The 17,080-nt window shown below is 41.6% G+C and overlaps 2 protein-coding genes across 3 annotated transcripts; one reads left to right on the top strand and one right to left on the bottom strand.

Annotated features, from left to right (window-relative positions):
- Window positions 1-584: 584 nt before the first annotated feature.
- Window positions 585-8,745, top strand: slc35a3a (solute carrier family 35 member A3a). Its single transcript, XM_048253674.1, has 8 exons — window positions 585-1,074; window positions 1,769-2,011; window positions 3,313-3,467; window positions 4,580-4,702; window positions 4,933-5,107; window positions 6,239-6,357; window positions 7,501-7,634; window positions 7,760-8,745. The coding sequence occupies exons 2-8, from the start codon at window positions 1,822-1,824 to the stop codon at window positions 7,848-7,850; spliced, it is 987 nt and encodes a 328-aa protein (XP_048109631.1). The 5' UTR covers window positions 585-1,074; window positions 1,769-1,821; the 3' UTR covers window positions 7,851-8,745.
- A 989-nt stretch (window positions 8,746-9,734) lies between these two features.
- Window positions 9,735-14,183, bottom strand: fam78bb (family with sequence similarity 78 member Bb). 2 transcript variants are annotated; one of them, XM_048251486.1, is made up of 2 exons: window positions 12,972-14,183; window positions 9,735-11,220 (listed from the first exon to the last, which is right to left on the bottom strand). In XM_048251486.1, exons 1-2 carry the CDS (start codon window positions 13,343-13,345, stop codon window positions 10,698-10,700), a joined length of 897 nt encoding a protein of 298 aa, XP_048107443.1. In that variant the 5' UTR covers window positions 13,346-14,183; the 3' UTR covers window positions 9,735-10,697. The 2 variants fall into 2 exon arrangements, with proteins under 2 accessions (XP_048107443.1, XP_048107444.1); XM_048251487.1 differs by having other exon boundaries at window positions 13,551-14,183.
- Between the last annotated feature and the right edge of the window lie 2,897 nt (window positions 14,184-17,080).

Genomic DNA, 17,080 nt, shown 5'->3' with positions numbered 1-17,080 from the left:
TGGATATTACCCTGACTGAGATATTCTTCTGTTAAAATGGAAATTAAAGTAATGTTTCAAAGTTAAGTTTGCACGACAGCAATAATGTGCACTCATGTTACATGGGTATTATTTTTTGACTAAGGTATTCTGCTTTTATCATATAGTAGCCTAAATTTCTATATGTAAAATCATAACAGACTGCTCTGGAATTTTGAAATAAAAATATATACATTTGGAGATAGGCCTACTACCCTATATCAAAACTTTGAGATAGGCCTATGTCAATATTTGGACATATTAATTTTGAAATGTCTGAATATTGAGATTAAACGTTAACATATCAAAAGTTTACATTTGAGATATCAAGTCAGAAAATTGAGATAGCCTAGGCCTAATTTGATCTGCTAATTGCACTTTTTATCTAAAAATGCCAGATTGCAACTCCATGTAGGCTAAGAAGCGAGGTAAAATGAACTGAATGACTCGCGACTAGCAGACACATTCATATTTTCCCTAAGGAGACTCGCGAGACTCAACCTTTCGCGAATCTTTTGAACGCCAAAGCAGTAGTGGGCGGTAGTCGTACATCAATGTACAACTTATTCGTTTTGAATGCGGCGGTTCGCATTCGGTGTAAAATCAGGAAGTTCCACAGTTGGAGATTTGTCTGAAGTTCCAACATATTTCTGAAGAGATGTATTAGTGCTGTCATAGTCAAATAAATGGCCATTACATGGTATGCATTTCAGACAGAATTGTTGAAGCTCGTTCGAAGGTTGCGATGAAGAGGGCGCATTGATTTAATGTGTGTTTTAGTTGCCTGGCCCTGGCTAACTTGCCTAGCTCCAGTTAACGTTATCCAACGTTAGCTGAAATATTTGGTGACACTTAAGTCACTTGCAAAACCTGTTTTCAGTTTAAGTGTAAGGTGTAGGAAGACCAAGCTGTCGCGGAGAAGGCTTTTGTAAGGACTGTGAGAATGAATGGACGATTGTTTGTATAAACGACAGGAAACGTTCGCTGCTGATAGCTAGCGACAACTTTGTATTTGGCATATCTTCCGGATCCTTGCACCAGTTTTCATCGACTTTGGTGAGTATGTGGTATTGGCCACCAGCTTGTACAGGTGTACACAAGCCAGAAAATATCATAGCTAGCATCTATAACTTAAAGTGAGGAGTTGGCAAATTAATTGTAACCTGATTGGTGTTAACCAGTGCTATCGATAGTATTGTTTACGAGCTTAGATCCATGATGGCTAGATATTTGTTCTTTGGCAGCAATTTAAGTCAGTCACTTTTATTTTTTGTCTTGCAGGTTGACTTTTTTGATAAATAAATGTCAGTGTAAGTTTGTGTTGTACAGCACCTGTTGACTGTTGTGTCGATCCTTGATAGCGAATGCCCTTCACTAAAAATAATGACGTGGCTAATAGTGGGAAAGTAAGGTAGCTAGGGTGAATGAAATGCAATTCCGGGGGGGAATAAATCCCTGGAGTCGCCACAACACGTTGTTGGTCAGAAGAGTTTACGTTTAGGTGTCGAATAAGACTAACTGTCAATGTTATATACGCCCACACGTTTGATACTGACATTACTTCTTTATCATGTCGTTTATTAACGTACTATCAATATCAGCCTTTTTATCTTTATTAGCCGGTCTGAAAGATAGCCTCTGTCACTCAGTATTAATGGTCTTACAACCCTTTCACTCTAAGATAGTCAATGATGTAATTTAAAAATGCAAATGCCCTGTTAACTCTTTGTTTTTTATCTTCTGTCTGCAGTCGACCATCCCTCTAGTAAAATACTGCTAGTGGAACAATTGTGACCTTGTGCCATGGCTTCCACCCACCTGAAGTACCTGTCTCTAGGTGTGCTGGTGTTCCAGACCACATCTCTGGTGCTGACCATGCGCTACTCTCGCACTCTACAAGGAGATGGTCCAAGATACCTGGCCTCCTCTGCGGTGGTGACTGCTGAACTGTTGAAAATTCTTGCATGTGTCATGCTGGTCTTCAAAGAGCACAGTGAGTTTGATGTTTTCAGCATCCGGATATGTTACATTACATTACATTACATTACATTTGGCTGATGCATTTTAGCCAAAGTGACTTACATTAAGTAACCATTTTACAAAATAAATTAAAACAATTTAAAAGGTAGAGTAAAAAAGAACAAGTTAGTGCATCAGTGAGTGCTGTTTTTATATATTCAAGTGTCAGTTCTAGTCAGGTGATAAGTGGTAGAATTAGCAAGGCTAGTTGTAAGTAGTGCTACGAGAGGAGATATTCTCTGAAGAGCTGAGTCTTCAGGAGTTTTTTTGAAGATGGAGCAGGGATGTCCCTGCTCTAGTAGGAATAATATATTGTTCTCTTTGAGTACTGGAAATCTGCCTTGGTATATTTAATTATGAGGCAAGAGGACAAGTGTGTGCAGAGTTCATAAGTTCTCCTGCGGAGTAGATAGAAGGCAGAGACTGCTCAGTAAAACTAGACTGCCGAATGCCCTAATATTGCAGGATTAGTGCCATTCAGTCAGTTGGGAGAAGAGCATGAACATTGAACAGTGCACAAGGCCCTGCATGTTGACTTTGGTGTGGGTGGCCACAACGTCAGAACCCCAACTGCAAGATCCTGCAACAGCAAGGATGCAGTAAAGGTGAATGTTATAGCACCGAATTACAGATGGCTGGTTGCAGAGGAGAGAGCTTATATTTCAGATCACTGAGATGGGGAGATGATGTTTAAAGGGAGACAAGCGATAAGGAGAGTCAACGGTGTTTAACCCTTATGATTGGTACGCTGTTGTTGCATGATAAACTTCCATGTTTTTTCCATGTGTTGTTGGAATGATGGAGAACTGCTTGTTCACTTCTCAGTTGAGTTGTTGTATGGAGTAGACATAAACAGATACAATAAGTTGATATTTAGATTTTTGCTGTGTAATGGCGTAAGTGATGACCTTCACATTTCATATCTGTTCATTTGGCAGGCAATTTTATCCAGTGTAACGTACAAATTAGGCCTAACAACTCACAAACAGACAGATACTCACAACTGTGTTATATTTTACAAGATATGTGCACAAGACAGCAGTACGGCAGTAGTGAGGTTTAGACTTAAAGTGGTGTTAAATGTTTTGTAGTTTTGGAAAATCAAGTGCTTAGCCTCACTGTATATAGCATACATTAACATTAGCTTTAAAACAAACCTAGATATTATCATCAAACATCAGTAGACTGGTGTTGACATATCCCCATATCATCTCATAACACTGCCTTGGCCTACCTATCACTCATACAGCAAATGTCATCGTCTGTCTGTGTCAGGTTACAGTGTCCGTGCCCTGAACAGTATGCTGAGACAGGAGATTGTACACAAACCCGTGGAGACCTTGAAGCTGGCCATTCCCTCTGGAATCTACACGTTACAGAACAACCTACTGTACGTCGCTCTCTCCAACCTGGATGCAGCCACTTATCAGGTGCGGCCCTCAGACGTTAAACATTTAAAACCCCCTTTATTGAACCATCACATGGATCGAGGACTTCGTAAAAGTTACTGTGTAGCCCTACCACAAGTTCATCTATACCACGGTAAAGGAACACAGAACGTGTCACCAGGTAACAGACCATTAGAAAGGGATAAAAAAAAATCTACAGAACTTAAATCAGGGAAACTCTGTTCATAATCTACACTAATACACATAATATATCACTAAGAGCACCCCTCTCAGGTGGAGATTAAAATAAGTGAATGTATGTAGCAATTGTAGGAAAACTGTCCAAACCGGTATTTTGCGAAGCCCAAATGCATGGGTGAGGCTGTGTAGGCTATTGACATGTCTTCTTCTTGTAGTACCTGAATGGTACCTATTTTTCTTGGCTGTATGTACATTTTGTATGTATGTATGTATGTATGTATGTATGTATTGTTGTTTCAGGACCTCAGACTCTAAAGGCGCATTCACACTGGGTCTGTTTAACTTGACCGTACCCGAGTGCGATTACTCCCCCTAGCCCTGACCCAGCTGGTCTGTTCACATTACATTATTGTTTGCGCATTTTGGTCCGTTTATGTCATAAACACTAGCTTCTTTTTACCAATATCGATTGGCAACGTCGCAAAAACGGCAGTTTATTTCCTGCTTTTGGAACAGATAGCATTCAAACTGTACCAGAGTTCTAATGAAAGGTACCACAGACCCTTGTTTTCTAGCGGACCCTGGTTTGGTAAACTGCGTTCACATTAGCAAAAATCACCGAACCATCGGTCAAAACATAACCTCGGGTCCGGATGAAACGGTCTAGTGTGAATTAAATTCTAAATAAGTTTTTCACTTCAGGGAGGTTAAGATTCTACAGCATTCTTTCCCTGAATAGAAAATGCACATGCTACACATTTCCAATTCAGAGAACCAAATTGATCTCTGTGCCCTCAAGACCAAAAGCCCACTGAGGGACTAGTATACCATGTGATATTTGCCACAACGGTGACTGGTGAATTGAACAAGGACATTTCTAGAAAGCCCTACCATGAACTGACTCATCTCCTCATCTCCTTCCCCTGACGTCTCCTCTCCTCTCGCCTGATCAGGTGACGTACCAGCTGAAGATCCTGACCACGGCCCTGTTCTCCGTGTCCATGCTGGGCAGGAAGCTGGGGGTGTACCAGTGGTTGTCTCTGCTCATCCTCATGGGCGGTGTGGCGCTGGTACAGGTCAGTTGTCTTTATGTTAAGCCTATGTTAGATAGTATATCAGTCATTGAGTAAACCAGTCATGCAGAGATGGCAATAAGTGTATAGATGCCTAGGTGCAAAAATACATTTTGTCTGTTTGCAGATGGTTGTAGGTGTATTGCTTCCTGTTTGTGTGCACTAATGCATGCCTCTGTTTGTGTGTTTGCTTGTCTTCTGTCTTCCCTGTGTGTGTGTGTGTGTGACCACAGTGGCCCTCTGACTCGCCCTCGTCCCCGGAGAAGGAGCCGTTGAGCTCGGGCTCCCAGGTGGTGGGGCTGGTGGCCGTGCTGGTGGCCTGCTGCTCCAGCGGCTTCGCCGGCGTCTACTTCGAGAAGATCCTCAAGGAGACCAAGCAGAGTGTCTGGGTCAGGAACATCCAGCTTGGTCAGTAGTGTTTGAGGTCACTCTTGTCCGTTTTGTAAAAAAAGTGACATTATGTTGACAATTGCAGCTGTACTTTATAAAAACAAAACAAGTCATATTGCTGAGAAATAATGTTTTAAATGAAAATAATTGGCAACAACCAATCCAAACCTTAACATGTAAGTGTATAAAATGATGGCTTAACTCATGCATATCTCAGCCTTGCTTTTCTTCATTTGTTTCATATCATAAGCTTTTTCTAACTATTTATCATCTTTTGTCTGAACTGTTTCCCATACGTACACCCACCATTCTCCTCTGTCTTGACAGACTGCATTCTGGTTTGCATGCGCAACACGCCCCTGTGCTTTTAAATACTAGGCACAGGATTTACTCACAACGCATCATTTGTTTTGCCCCTATTTATACTCCCCTTCTCGCTTCTACGCGTACTGCATAGTGAGACCTTTACTTGAAACAACCGAGTACTATTCCTTACATCGCCTGTCAGATTCTTTTATGCTCATCATTTGTCAAGCCCTGTTGGGCATTGTCATTTATTTACTCGTCAGTCGTCTCCATTATCCAATAACAGCGTTGTGTCGGTCAGACCTGGTAAGCTATTATGATCTGCCTGACAGCTTATTTGTGACTGACTCGCATGTTAATTCAGTCAGCGCACCTCTGTGTTCCGTGTGAAGGTAGAACATAGAAGGAGAGAACTCTGCTTGTGTTCTGTTCCTCTGCTCGTCCTTTCACCAGGATGTATCTTCATCTCGCGTTTATTTTTAAACCCGAACGTGTGAACTGTGATAAACCTGCCATGATTCATATCCGCGTGTGAACTGGAGCTGGGTCTCTCTCCTTCTCTCTCTCTCGCTCTCACTGTGTGTGAGATATTCATTGAGAAACCAGCGAGAGCTCCATGTTTGCCTCTCGATATTGACTTTGCAGCTATTTGAATTTCTCCCTCGAGCTCTGGGCCTCTTAAAAAAATTCCCTTCATATCATTTAGTCTTCCATTTTCTCACTCACTTGCTGTTCGTGTCCCTTCATTTACAGTTCAAAAAACTTAGTGTGGGAGTGTTTCCATGCTTGTGTTGTGTCATTGGTTGCATTGGATATAACAATAGCTACTTTCGCCTTCTGTAGGGATGTTTGGCCTGGTTTTCGGTGTGATTGGCATGTTTGCGTATGATGGAGATCGGGTGAGGGAGCATGGAATGTTCCAGGGCTATAACAGTCTCACTTGTGTTGTGGTCGCTCTTCAGGTAAGTGTACCTCATCCAGCAGTTCAGGAATTCATCTTGTCCCCTTGTTAATGTTAAAGAAAACCACTTATTATTGGCCTAATGGATCTGCTTTGTGAGGTTCAGAACCTAGTTTGCTTTCTGTTTCTTTTCAATGAATTGCTCTGTAGCTTGCTTGAATTATAAAGTTTGTAACTGTCGTAACCAAATGTAAAGATCTGTGAGCTAGCGCCAGGGTTTTGAGTTTCAGCCTTGACCACTGGAGAGGTCTTCAGTTTAAATATGGCCCAGAAGTGGAAAGGGGGTCAAGCAAACCTACAGTTGAGATCCAGCTGAGGTCAAACACTGGCTTCTGTTCATGGGGGATCTTTAACGGTTGTGGTGATTGAAAGTCCATTAACTGATTATCGTATTTGATATTTAAATGTACTCTAGTGTTATCTTTGTTATGCCTTAGCAGTTTCCAGATAGCGGGTGAATAGTTTTATGTACACCCTAGTAACAGTTTCAGGTTCCCGTATTTCAGCTACACACTAATGCAAACCTAATGGTAAACAATTATAGTAAAACAAACCATAACCATACCAAGGTAACCATTTTGTGGATTTATTTTGCAATAACGACTAGCTGGCCCATTTCACCTTTTGGTTACCCCGCTACTTTCAAAACAAAGTAGTAATCGGAAATATTTAATGTGCCTCAATCGACCAAACAGAGTGCAGTATTCTAGAGGTCTTATATAAGAATAGCACACTGGGGGAGCTGTGGTGCCAGTGGTTGCTGTGTCCGTACTACATTCGGGTCCAAGTGTCCCAGGGGGACCCAGGTCTCAGTCTGACCTGTGGTCATTTCCCAATCCCTCTCCATCTCTCTCTCGCTCCTACTCAATTCCTGTCACTCTTCGCTGTCCTATCTTAATAAAGGCAAGAAGAAAAAGAGAATAGCTCCCTGGAAGAGTATGTCTGCCCAGTGGGAAATGCCCATGATGTAGTATAGCATTACTGTCTGCCAGAGAGACAAAGTTTTAATCACACTTCCAAAAGGATTAACGCATCATATTATTTGTCCATTAAACTTCTAAAGTACATCTGGAGCATTTGGCTGCCTTGCTGGGGCACCCTGTTTTTCAAGTTTGTAAATGTCTTAACTGCTTTCTACCTTAAGGCTCTTGGTGGACTGGTAATAGCTGCTGTAATCAAATATGCGGACAACATCTTAAAGGGATTTGCCACATCGCTCTCCATCATCCTCTCCACACTCATCTCCTACTTCTGGCTTGAAGACTTTGTGCCCACCAGGTGCCTTGCCACACACACACACACACACACACACACACACACACACACACACTAAATGAGACCTTTGTTTCCTATCCAGAAAAACTAACACTTACATCTTGACATCTTGTCATTTTTCTTTCTAGTGTCTTCTTCATGGGAGCAGTGCTGGTCATTGTGGCCACCTTCCTTTATGGCTATGAGGGCAAGCCCTCCACAAACCCAAGCCGGGCTTGAGAGAGGGCAGGAAAACCAAAGGACCAGCTCCTGAGGTGATGATTTGAAGGAGGTACAAGCGAGAGCACCAAAGGATCGTGGGGAGGAGGAGGACTTTATCAAAGGAGGCACATCTGAGGCATATCTGCGGCATATCACCACACACACAAGAGACACCACACCGGTCTGTGTCCTTGTGCAGAGGCAATGGGTCAGCTACATGGCTGCCCTTTTGCGGGAGTCCATGTTGAGGACTGAAAGATGATCAGCTTGGCTTTCTCTTATCGTTCGAGTTGTGCTCTCTCTCTCACCCAACACGTACTAGGGAAGCCATAAGCCAATTCTCCAGATTTACTTAGAACCACCTCTCATACATATCCAGACCACATAGGGAAACTGACCGGTTCAGATTTCAAACTAAACATATGAGGGCTAGGGGCTGTATTTTTTTTAAAAAAAAAACATTTTAAATGAGATAATCATGTTTTGGAGGCGCACAAGGGATTATATATTGATTTGAGATTATTTTCAGTTCTGTCCAGGATTTGGTCATTATGACCTTCCAAGAATCACAGAAGGCTTTACCAGTTGTAATCAAATGGATGGTAAAACCTAGGTGAATGAAGGAGTGTACTGATGAAAAGGTCTACCCTAAAAATGCTACAATCGCACTCAGAAACACTATCATCTTTCACATCCTCAGTTACTGAATGCACCTTATGCAGGCCGACTTTACGTGAAGATTGAAGTTGATTGATTCAAGCAGGTCAATTTCAGTATGTCTTGGTTTCTGTGTTTTTTTTTTTTTTTTTTTTAATGTTTATTCGAAATGGAATGTAAATACTGTAAATCATGGGAGACATGGGAAAAATATGTTTGTGCAGTGTTCAGAGAAGCACTTGCAATAATGACAATATCTGAGTCGCTTTGTCCTTTTATTACCTCAGAAACACTGCATGCATGCAAAAATGTTGTGTGAAGGCCATTCAAGATTTTGATACCATTTCTTTTAAATTGATGCCCCAGGATAGGCCAAGTTACGTTCTCAGTGCTTTGTTCTGTCACTATTCCAGACTGCTGCTTCACCACCAGGGTCTTCACATGTTTGGCAGCTACCTCATACCAGGGTTGTGCACAATTCGAATTGCAATTCTGCTTCCTGTTTGCTACCTCAATTGGAATGCAAGTGAAATTCAAGAATTGAATTGAATTGGAATTTAGTGTGTTATATATATGTATATATATGTATATATATATATATATATATATATATGTATATATATATATATATATATATATGTATATGTATGTATGTATGTATGTATGTATGTATATGTATGTATGTATGTATGTATGTATGTATGTATGTATGTATGTATGTATGTATGTATGTATGTATGTATGTATGTATGTATGTATGTATGTATGTATGTATGTATGTATGTATGTATGTATGTATGTATGTATGTATGTATGTATGTATGTATGTATGTATGTATGTATGTATGTATGTATGTATGTATGTATGTATGTATGTATGTATGTATGTATGTATGTATGTATGTATGTATGTATGTATGTATGTATGTATGTATGTATGTATGTATGTATGTATGTATGTATGTATGTATGTATGTATGTATGTATGTATGTATGTATGTATGTATGTATGTATGTATGTATGTATACGATATCATTATAATATCACGATATCATTATAATGATAATTATATCGATATTATGATACATATTTTATATTTATATATATATAAATAAATAAAATTAAAGAGCCTTTAAAAGAATTTAAGAGCCAGTTTCAATTCAATTCTGGAATTTTGCACAAGCCTGCCTTATACATGCGAGACGTTTTTTTTTTTTGTCTTGTTTGTGGCTAGTTTGCAAAAAAAAAAAAAAAAAAAAAAAAAACATTTATCCCAACATCCATTTTTTTAAAGGAGGTTTGAGGTGCCTGAAACCCAACTGCTTTGATACATGTACTTCAGGGGACTGTTCATACACACACACAATCCGACATCTGCTCTGTGTAAATCTCCAACCGTATAGAAATGACTGATACATACATTTCCCCCTTTGTTTTATTGTGCAGGTTTGAATGATAAGTAATCCTGATGGTTGACACCAAGATGTGTTTGTGTGTGTGTGTGTCTCTGTGTGTGTCTTTTGGCTTGTCTGCAGCCAGCTCAATAATAAGGAGCGAGGGGACTATTCCCTTTCTCTCAGTGCACCTTACTTCCCCTTCCTCAGTCATGTGCACCTCCCAGGTGAGATCATATGTAAGCGCCAGAATAGCTGCCTTCCACTAGCTACCTGTGGACTTCAAAGCCTAAAACATCTTTCAAATGCTGTATGTGGTATCTTGAGAATATATGTTCAGGGATAAACAGGCCTTTTTTCCTGGATGTCTTTTTGAATACTAGAAGTATGTCTTTGACCCAGTGGCAATCTGATTTAAAATAAGTCTATCCCATTATGATCTAACCATCATCAAATTTAATAGCATGACGCTATCCCAATCGATCTTTACTGGCCAATTATTCTCTGTGTGCTGACTGCCTTGCAGCAGTGGCCAAGTTGATTTGAATGCTATCCCACATTTAGCCACATTTGTGCAAGGCAGTCAATTATGTCCACTCACAATCAGCGTGTGCAGTTCAAGAGCACTTTGGGCTCCCAGGAAGAGATTTTAAGGCAGTGGTCCTATTTTGAATGTCACTAGTACCCAGGTGGCCTGTAAGGTTTGAAGGCAGTAGTGTGGATTTAAGGCAGTTGCCCTCTGTCGCCTGGCCTCCCAAGTCAAAAAAGGTCTCTTTTCAAGGCTCTTCCTGGTTTTATCCCACCTCCCGCGGTTCATTTGGAGGGTATCACCACCAGTGGCGGCCCTCTCTTCGGTCTCCACATCAGCACCTGAGCGTCGTTTGCATTCGGCCGGCCCATGGCGTTAGGCGGGATGGGCTCCATCCGGGTGAGGACCCGTGGTTGGTCCTGATGTGGCCGGCCTATGAGACGCGCCCGAGAGCCCAGGGGCTTGGAGGGGTCAACAGTAATGTCCACCCTCATACGCCACTTGATAGTCTGTAGCAGGATTTTCTCGCGGGTGCCGGCATTGAGCGCCACTAGCCAGGTGGTGAAGCTCTGGTCCCGCTTGATGTGCGTGAGCAGCGGCACGTTGCTGTCACTTACGGGCACGGCCCAGGTCACGCTGGGGTAGAAGTTGTCGTTCATGCTGACGGTGAAGCGCGATGGTTTGGCTGTGGGACCGGCTAGCGTCACCGTCTCTGTGGTGTTGCCGTACCAAGGGTAGCTGACGCCGTCTGAGTCGCTGATGGCTCGCACCAGACCTTCACGCAGCTCGGGAAGCTCCCAGCTAGACCTTTTGAGGAGGAAGAACATTCATTGTAAAGACGCAAAAAATAACAGAATAGGCCTACATGCAATTACGTGCCAGACTCTTAATGTCCTGAAGGACATTCCAATAAAGCGTGGGTATAGTGAAAGGTAGAATGGGCCTACCCTACATACCAATCTAACTATGTTAATCAGTTAAGTTTTAACTGCACGTTGCAGCACAGATTGCTGTAGGCCTAGGCTGCAACAATTAATCGATGTAGTTATCCATTAAAACAATAGCCAACTATTTTGGTAATGTTTAATCCATGAGTAGGTTTTCAATCTGATTCCACCTTGAATGTGTTCTGGTTTACAGAAAACTGAATATCTTTGACATGTGGACGGAACAAGTATTTAAGGGTGTCATGTTGGGCTTTGGGAAATAGGCCTACTGATATTTTTCACCATTTCTGACATGGTGTAGACCAAATAATCAATTAATTCAGAAAATAAGTGACAGATTAATCAACTGTTAAAATAATAATTGTTAGTTGTTGCCCTTATGTGAAGTTTTTCAGTGAGCCCTTATGTGAAGTTTCTCAGTGAACCCTGTTAAAGATATGCTCAAGAGTTCCCAACATCTATGAGCCTGATTCTATCAAGTCTTTGTTCAGGTGTACAGATATAATTACAAAACAGTGCATGGATCACACAAATCTGCCCAGGGTCATCTGGGAATAGATAGGCTACTGTATTTTCATTGTGTTTAGATTATTGAAGGATATTTTTTTACAAGATTGTAGACTTTAACCAGAGCAGTACAAAGTTAACTCATATTGCCATTCTAGTAAATTTGTCAAATAGCCTACAATAACTATAGGTGATTTGCTGAGCAGGTCTGATTGGACATTTCTTTTCACACCATCTATTTTTAGATAAAGCATATTGTTTGTGACTTTAAGCAGCACAATATACATGTTATTACACTGATATGTTGATTTGGCCCAAACATTACCTCAACAGGTCTTTGGGTTTCATCAGTGCCACGAGAGCTCAATCTGTATCTTCAACTGTGACCCTGGTGGTTGAGTGGACCTCTTTATCTGAGCGCCATCTGTCCCTCGGTCCCTCGGTTCTCCAGACTGTTCGCCCGCACCCCAGATTGGATTAAATACCCCTATGCATATGTCTCCACCTCCAGAACGAACAACACCCCCTGAGGTATCATCAGAGCAGCTTGTGCTTAACGGCTCTCGTCAGAGTGTGTGTGAGTGTGATTTTGTTCTATCTATATTCTTCCCCTCCCCCCACTGGGATTCTGTCCATGCAGCCAGAAGTTGGAGCGTAGGAGTACGTCAGTGTGTTCCCCTCTCTCTATCTTTTCTTAATCATTGTGGCAAAGGCCGCCAAAACATTCAAGAATTTGCCTCCTGTCGTCAGACCTTCTATTTTTATCCAATGGCTTCGCCTGTGTGTAAAAATCAATTAGTGGGTGTTTGAGTGAAAGAACAGCAAAGTGAGTGATTAGGACAAAACCACTTGAGCCCACTTAGTTATGCGCGCACGCACACAAACACACACACACACACACACACACACACATTTCTGCAAACCCAAACCATTTCTGGCTGCATATCAGTATCCATGTACCTTGTAACCGCACAAGTTAGGCCACCTGAGATGGTCTCTGATCTGCTGTGGGGCTGCATAGTCTAACATTTAGCTGAGAAACTAAAGTCTAAATAATAATATAACTGAATAACGACAGGGTGAATGACCGTGATGGACACTTACATGCCAATGTCCCCATAAGTGTTGTAAAATTCCATCTGTGTGCACGCTTGAATCCAACCAACAACCCAGGTCTCGTTCCTGGGGATCGGAGGCATCACAACCCGAGCTGAGGCCTTGAAATACGGCGTTTTGTAGCGCAGCACTATAGGAGAGTTCTCCTCAATCACTGTCGGAGTGTGGTCTATGGTTGCCAAAACATCATAGACAACTATATTCTCGCGTTTGATACGAGACTTACAGGCGATGCTTTGGATGCAACCCATGGCTACAAGCGAGAGAGCCAAGGGAACAGACCAGGACTGAACAGCTTTCGAGTTTGGCAAAATACACATCAATCCTGACCACTTTCCATCCAATTGACAACACAAGTTCATTCATCCAATGGAATTTGCTTATTACCTGCTCAGTTTATATTCACATATATCCTCTTTGTTTTGCATTTTTCTGCAGTATTTTGACTTGCGAATAAGATAGTGAAGAAACAAGCTATGTATACCGGTGCGCTTATTTTTTTTCATTGAAGAGGGAGATATTGATCAGGTTTTTGTGGTTGACAAAACGCTATTCTCAGTTGCCCACCGATGTCTCCACGCCTGTGCTGCACTGCGCTCTGTGATAGCCTCTCGCCGCAGCAGACGGCTCCCCGGACTCGAATATCCTCGTTCACTTGGTTACCCTCCTCAAAACATTTGCGTGTCCTTTTGCAGATATCTTCTCGCTCTATCCTCTTCTTCCTGGCGCGTGCTGTCATGTCACTATCTTAGCGGGGAATCAGGCGAGTCAGGTGTGGCGGGTCGCTTCCTTTTAGGCTACTTGCGACGGTCGTAATGCTTGTTGATTCGGCGGAGGTTAGACTACTGTGTCCACCCTTTCTTCGGCACAGAAAACCGGCGATTTTGCTACATCTATCGGGAAAGAAAACAAAACGAGATATCTCTGGACATAAGCTACATGAGAGCGAAGCCTAAAGGAGATCTCCTGCTCCTGTTTATCAAATGTTTTCCTGGAGCTCAGCCGCTTCACACAGTCGACACGTCCAGATACGAATACAATGACATATCCTCAGCTTGTGCTTCCAAGTCTTGAATCTGAAGACTCGTTGCATTTTAACGTTGGCTATATCTTCGAAGGACAGTCGTTTTTGGTCACAAATATATAGCCTCGGTGCACTGCCTCCCTGGTGACAATGCTGTCGCTGTTCAGTTTCTCATGGTGCTGATGATGCTCAGTGAGCTGAAGGGCGGGGGAATGAAACGTGTGGGAGTGTGAACTGTTAGTGATTTGGATTTGTCCTCAGTTACAATCCATATAGAACTACTTGTCATACACAACAGATGGAATTAGTAGCCTGTGTTTCATTAGGCCTACTTAATCACTTGGTGTCATGACAAGAATGCGAATTTGTTTTACACTGGCAAAAAGGCTTCATGGCTTTAAGAACAGCGCAGTCGGTCTTCATCTGTAGGCTATCAAAACGTGCCACTTTTCCAACTCGATAACAGAGCAGTGAATTGTTCTGACAGAGGGATGTCTATTTGACTTCGGATCTTGCTGAACAAATCGGTGACACACGAATAACAGTTATAGTCTGTTTTGTTTCTGGTTTTCATTATCGCTGAAATTTGCATTCAACAGCATTACAGGCGCTTTCAGTCGGCGTTTGTAGCCATTCCTTATCTCATTCTCAGATGTGTCCCTCAGGCACTGTTTAAACCTGACATCATTTCAATCGATGAACAATGCAGAAGCTATAAAAAAGGCCGGCCACATTTTCTGCAGAGTTGATGAGGCTTCCCATACTTTATGAAGTTGATGCAGTAAATTGCTGTGAATCACAATCCCAAGTTCCTCTGTGTTTCATGTTAAGATTAGCCCTGGCAGAAGAGTTCAGGATGTCTCTCTGTTCTTGAGTATATTTGGACCAAGATATATGATCATTAACCAGATGCAGAGATAAATGTGTCACTTTGAACACAGGTATATGTTGCAGTACTGTTTATAGCTCAGAAATTAATCCTCCTTTGCTGACTACTGACACAAGTGGGGTCTGATTACAAGCGTCTGATACATAGGCACGGTCACCATTGCTGTGCAGTGGACCGTATTTGATATTCACTGCATGTACCTGCATTTCAACAGACATAAACAACAGGGGCAGTCAAACCACCAGCATCACTTCCATGCTCTTCCCTTAAGAGGAACACTGTTACCGGCTCTGTCTTTGCTCTAGTGATCACAGAACATAGACACCCGCCATCATTTTGGCTCGAACAAAGATAGACTATTCAAAGTAGTAGCTTAATTAAAATAAGCCATATAGCTTCTTTTCAGATATAAGGCTATCATATTAGTCAATCAGATAGTAACTACATGTTTCATGGATGAAGGGATTGAAGGCTCTACATTTAAGAAACCTACTCATGTCTGGATAACAGGTGGAAGAAATGTCATTTCAGCCATTGACCTCAGGTTGTTTGCAAAAAGGTGCTCTCCTCATGAACATTTTGTAAATGACCTTCGGTGGGAAGACTGGTCATTTGTCATTCATCTAATGGCTGTTGGAGAACACATTCCCGCACACCCAGGCAGCCTTGCATGAATCCACACTCTCTGTGCTGTTGCTAGGCAATGAGACCATGCAGATGGACCAGGAGAAATTTTGCTCCTTAATTGATGGCTTTTCACGTAACCAAGACAACCTTTTGGGGATGGACTTGTGTTGGCAGATTGGAAGTCACAAATGCCTTTCTCTCTGACTGCAGCGCTGATGGACACGATGACGAGGAGGGCAGTGAGTTCCCTCGAGTTCAACATCAGTCTGTTCAACTGGTCAATCTCCACACTCAGTGAATGTACTTCATATTTGTGCTAAGCAGAGTGTTATGACAGATTCCTGGAATATATTTATCTTTGTGATTAGTCTCTCGGTAATTTGAACTGGAGATATATTAGACATATTCATTCATTCCTCTGATTTCATTAACCTGCTTTACATTAGTGTTTGAGGATACTGGCATTGTAGGTCTGTTTAGAGAGATGATGTGATCAGTGGCCACACAAATTACAGTGAAGACTTTTCAAAAACAGTTTCTGTTAAATTAATCTGTATTCTCTTCTTGTGAGAGTGAATGGTAACCTGACCAAATCTGTTCATTTAAAATGTATAGTCTTTCTGTATCATTGGTATCTTCAAAGGATTGTCTACTCCCTTAAACTGTTCTAGGATAACCATCTTAACCAATCTCAGTGTCAACTGTTGGTTCAGGTAAATTCCATGCTATCCCAATCAGGAACTGGCGTAAAAGAAGGGTGTCTTTAGGTATTTCAAGTTCCAGGAACCCAGCATACAGCGTTTAATCCATGAAATCCAAATCTTGGTTTGGAGTGATTGAAAGATGACATTCAGTTAAATAATTCCATGAAATTAACAAATTAGTGCAATACCATTTTATACCTTAATAGGAGGTGATGCGTGAAATAAAGTAACATAATTCATGAGACTAAAATAAGGCTAGATTCTGAGACTGGGTAGCAACAGTACTCTGCAACATTTCTGAGTGCATTTGACAACTGTGTCCAGTAGGTGGTGGTCAAGTTTTTAGATGAATAGTGATCTACCACATCAAATGCCTCCTGGTCTGTTGCAATCACAATCCAAAAGACAAGCTTTGTCTTACTGAGAGAATATTAGGCAATGAAGTTATTAAGAGTGACATAAATTATTTAATTAAATACAATCAGATGTTACTGATATATTAGAAATCATAGTGCCTGTTATAAACAGTATTTCAATAACAAGTTCTATGAAAGAAATAATTGTTCATTAAAATATAGACTTTGAAATTGAGTCGTTAATGCCATTACACTTAGATTATTAAGTAACGTTATAGGCTTGTGGGATGAACCCTCACGATGGCAACAGACTGAAACTGCTATAGTTGTTATCCTGGCTAATCGAGGGATCCGGGGCTGTGTGTGCAGAGTGGGCGTCTGCTCTTTTCAAAAGGAAGACTTTGGCGTGTGGTCTACTGTCCATTTGTGTGCCTAAGACTTCAGGGACATAATAAGGAGCTGATCCCACCTGTCTGAGCTGGGCTCGGCCTGAGCAG

Source organism: Alosa alosa, chromosome 9 (genome assembly GCF_017589495.1).
Source record: "Alosa alosa isolate M-15738 ecotype Scorff River chromosome 9, AALO_Geno_1.1, whole genome shotgun sequence".
Lineage (NCBI taxonomy): Eukaryota > Metazoa > Chordata > Actinopteri > Clupeiformes > Clupeidae > Alosa > Alosa alosa.
The sequence above is the reverse complement of the archived record's forward strand: the minus strand, read 5'-3'. Positions and strand labels throughout refer to the sequence as shown.